At 31.7% G+C, this 2,019-nt stretch overlaps 1 protein-coding gene across 1 annotated transcript; it reads right to left on the reverse strand.

Moving 5' to 3' along the window:
- Positions 1-932: 932 nt before the first annotated feature.
- On the reverse strand, positions 933-1,833 carry LOC132728844 (estrogen receptor-like). Its single transcript, XM_060714528.1, has 2 exons — positions 1,696-1,833; positions 933-1,301 (listed from the first exon to the last, which is right to left on the reverse strand). Exons 1-2 carry the CDS (start codon positions 1,802-1,804, stop codon positions 1,051-1,053), a joined length of 360 nt encoding a protein of 119 aa, XP_060570511.1. The 5' UTR covers positions 1,805-1,833; the 3' UTR covers positions 933-1,050.
- Positions 1,834-2,019: the final 186 nt, after the last annotated feature.

The following is a 2,019-nucleotide window of genomic DNA, read 5'->3' on the forward strand; positions in this document are numbered from 1 at the left end:
AACTGGATATAGTAACTGCATTATGACAACATACATATGAGCCTTGTCACGAAATAACCAACATAGTGCATTTGTGACCAGCATGGATCCAGACCAGCCTGCGCATTTCGCGCAGTCTGATCACGATCCAGATGCTGTTCGCTATCAGTTTCTCTACTTGTAATAGAGTTTGGTAAGCGAACAGCAATAGATCCTGAATCAGACTGTGTGGATACGCAGGGCTGGTCTGGATCCATGCTAGTCGCAAATTTGCACTATGTTGGTTTTGTCGTGACGCGGGCTCATATATGTGTCATGCATAAGAAAATATGAGTTATAAAATCAAAATATATACACACACATTCAGTATGTGTAAAACCAACTCAAAATTAACAATTATCTCGCATTAGTCTAGTTGTAAACAAATGATAATCCTTACTAGATGTACATGACAAAAAGCTAAAAATTTACAACAATCCAGTTTTTAAAACTTGAGGTAGAATTTTACAGCACTTAATCTCTTAAATATCTAATATAAATAAATCAAAATATCTTTAAATAGCATGTAATATCATAAAAGCTGAGACACCGCCCAAAAATGACCCTTAAAAACAGCACATGCTAAAAAGCACTTTATCAAATATTAAAAATACCACCACCATATAAAAGGAAATATTTGTATACTTGATGAGAAAATAATTTCTCAAATAGTTTACAGTTTTTTTCACAAAAAAATTAAAAATTCTAAAAGCAATTACAATGGAAGCAAAAAAAAAAACACCACTTTGCACCATTTTGATTAAAAAAAAAAAATATTGTGCTAAAGGGAATAAATAGCAAGTTTTAAAACAAGATAATTTAAAGATTTTTTTAAAAGTAAGCATGTAAAAAAAATGTTTGAATATTTCCATTTTTCAAACTTATGAAAATTTTACAAATGAAAGTGCCTCTGCCCTTAACTAACAAATGCCCTATGAGGATACACACTAACAGCTACTGTTTCATTACAGATTTCATCCTTTAAGGTGAAGCACTCTGACACTATGAATCACATAGATAGGCTCTGCTTTTTTATCTTCCGACTGCGCATCCAAACATTTCAGTCAACAGGTCACAGAAGGGCACTACTCCTTCTTTTTTCACACTTTGAAAGTACAAAGTGGCCCTCTCTGCAGCCCGTCTAATATGGGTCAGTAATAAGATAAGGGACGGCACATGACGCAAATTGTCTGGATGATATTTTTGTGCAATGTCAACAGAACTGTCCAGAATATTTTGTCGTATTTCTTGTAATTTGCTGAAACTTGCCAATTTTCTAACCTCTGAAAAAAAAGCAACCAAAAACCTGTGTAAGATAAAACCCCTAAATATTACAATATTGTACATCTTATTCATTTTTAAACACATTTAGACAGCTTTAACCTAGCCGGCAACACTTAGTAAATACTTAGAAACTAGCATTATCGTACAATAACAATTTTTCAATATCTTGTATGCTGAGAGTGTATTTTCTCCTTGATATTAATTATCTAAAGTTTGCCAATAATAATTTCAATGTTCCTTATCACATATTTACTTAAAAAAAAAAATAAATAAAAAAAAATAAAAATAAAAATATAAAAAATTTAAATATAGTAACATTAACACCTTAAGACACTGACATTACCAAGAAGTGTACTGTTCTAATGTTTCTAGAAAGAAAAAAAAAATACTGACCAGCATTGGCAAGAACTGTTGCCTGTAGCAACAAGAGCTCTTCATTACGAAGATTGTATTGCACAAGTTGATCTGAGATTGCTGCAACGTGCTCCAAAACATCAGCCATTCCCAGTATTGACCAGTACGGTCTGTAAATAATTAATAATACAAAATTTAATTTAAATGTAAATTTGAATTGATTAAGTGAAGGCACAGTGGTGTATGGTCTGTAAATAAAGAATAATAGAAAATTTACTTTAAATGTAAATTTGAATTGATAGAGTGAAGGCACCATGCATTGAAAAAGCTACAGATTAGACTCCAAATTGGCAAAAACCAAAA

This window comes from Ruditapes philippinarum, unplaced genomic scaffold (assembly GCF_026571515.1).
Source record: "Ruditapes philippinarum isolate M1 unplaced genomic scaffold, ASM2657151v2 ctg4410_1_1_1_1, whole genome shotgun sequence".
Classification (NCBI taxonomy): Eukaryota; Metazoa; Mollusca; class Bivalvia; order Venerida; family Veneridae; genus Ruditapes; species Ruditapes philippinarum.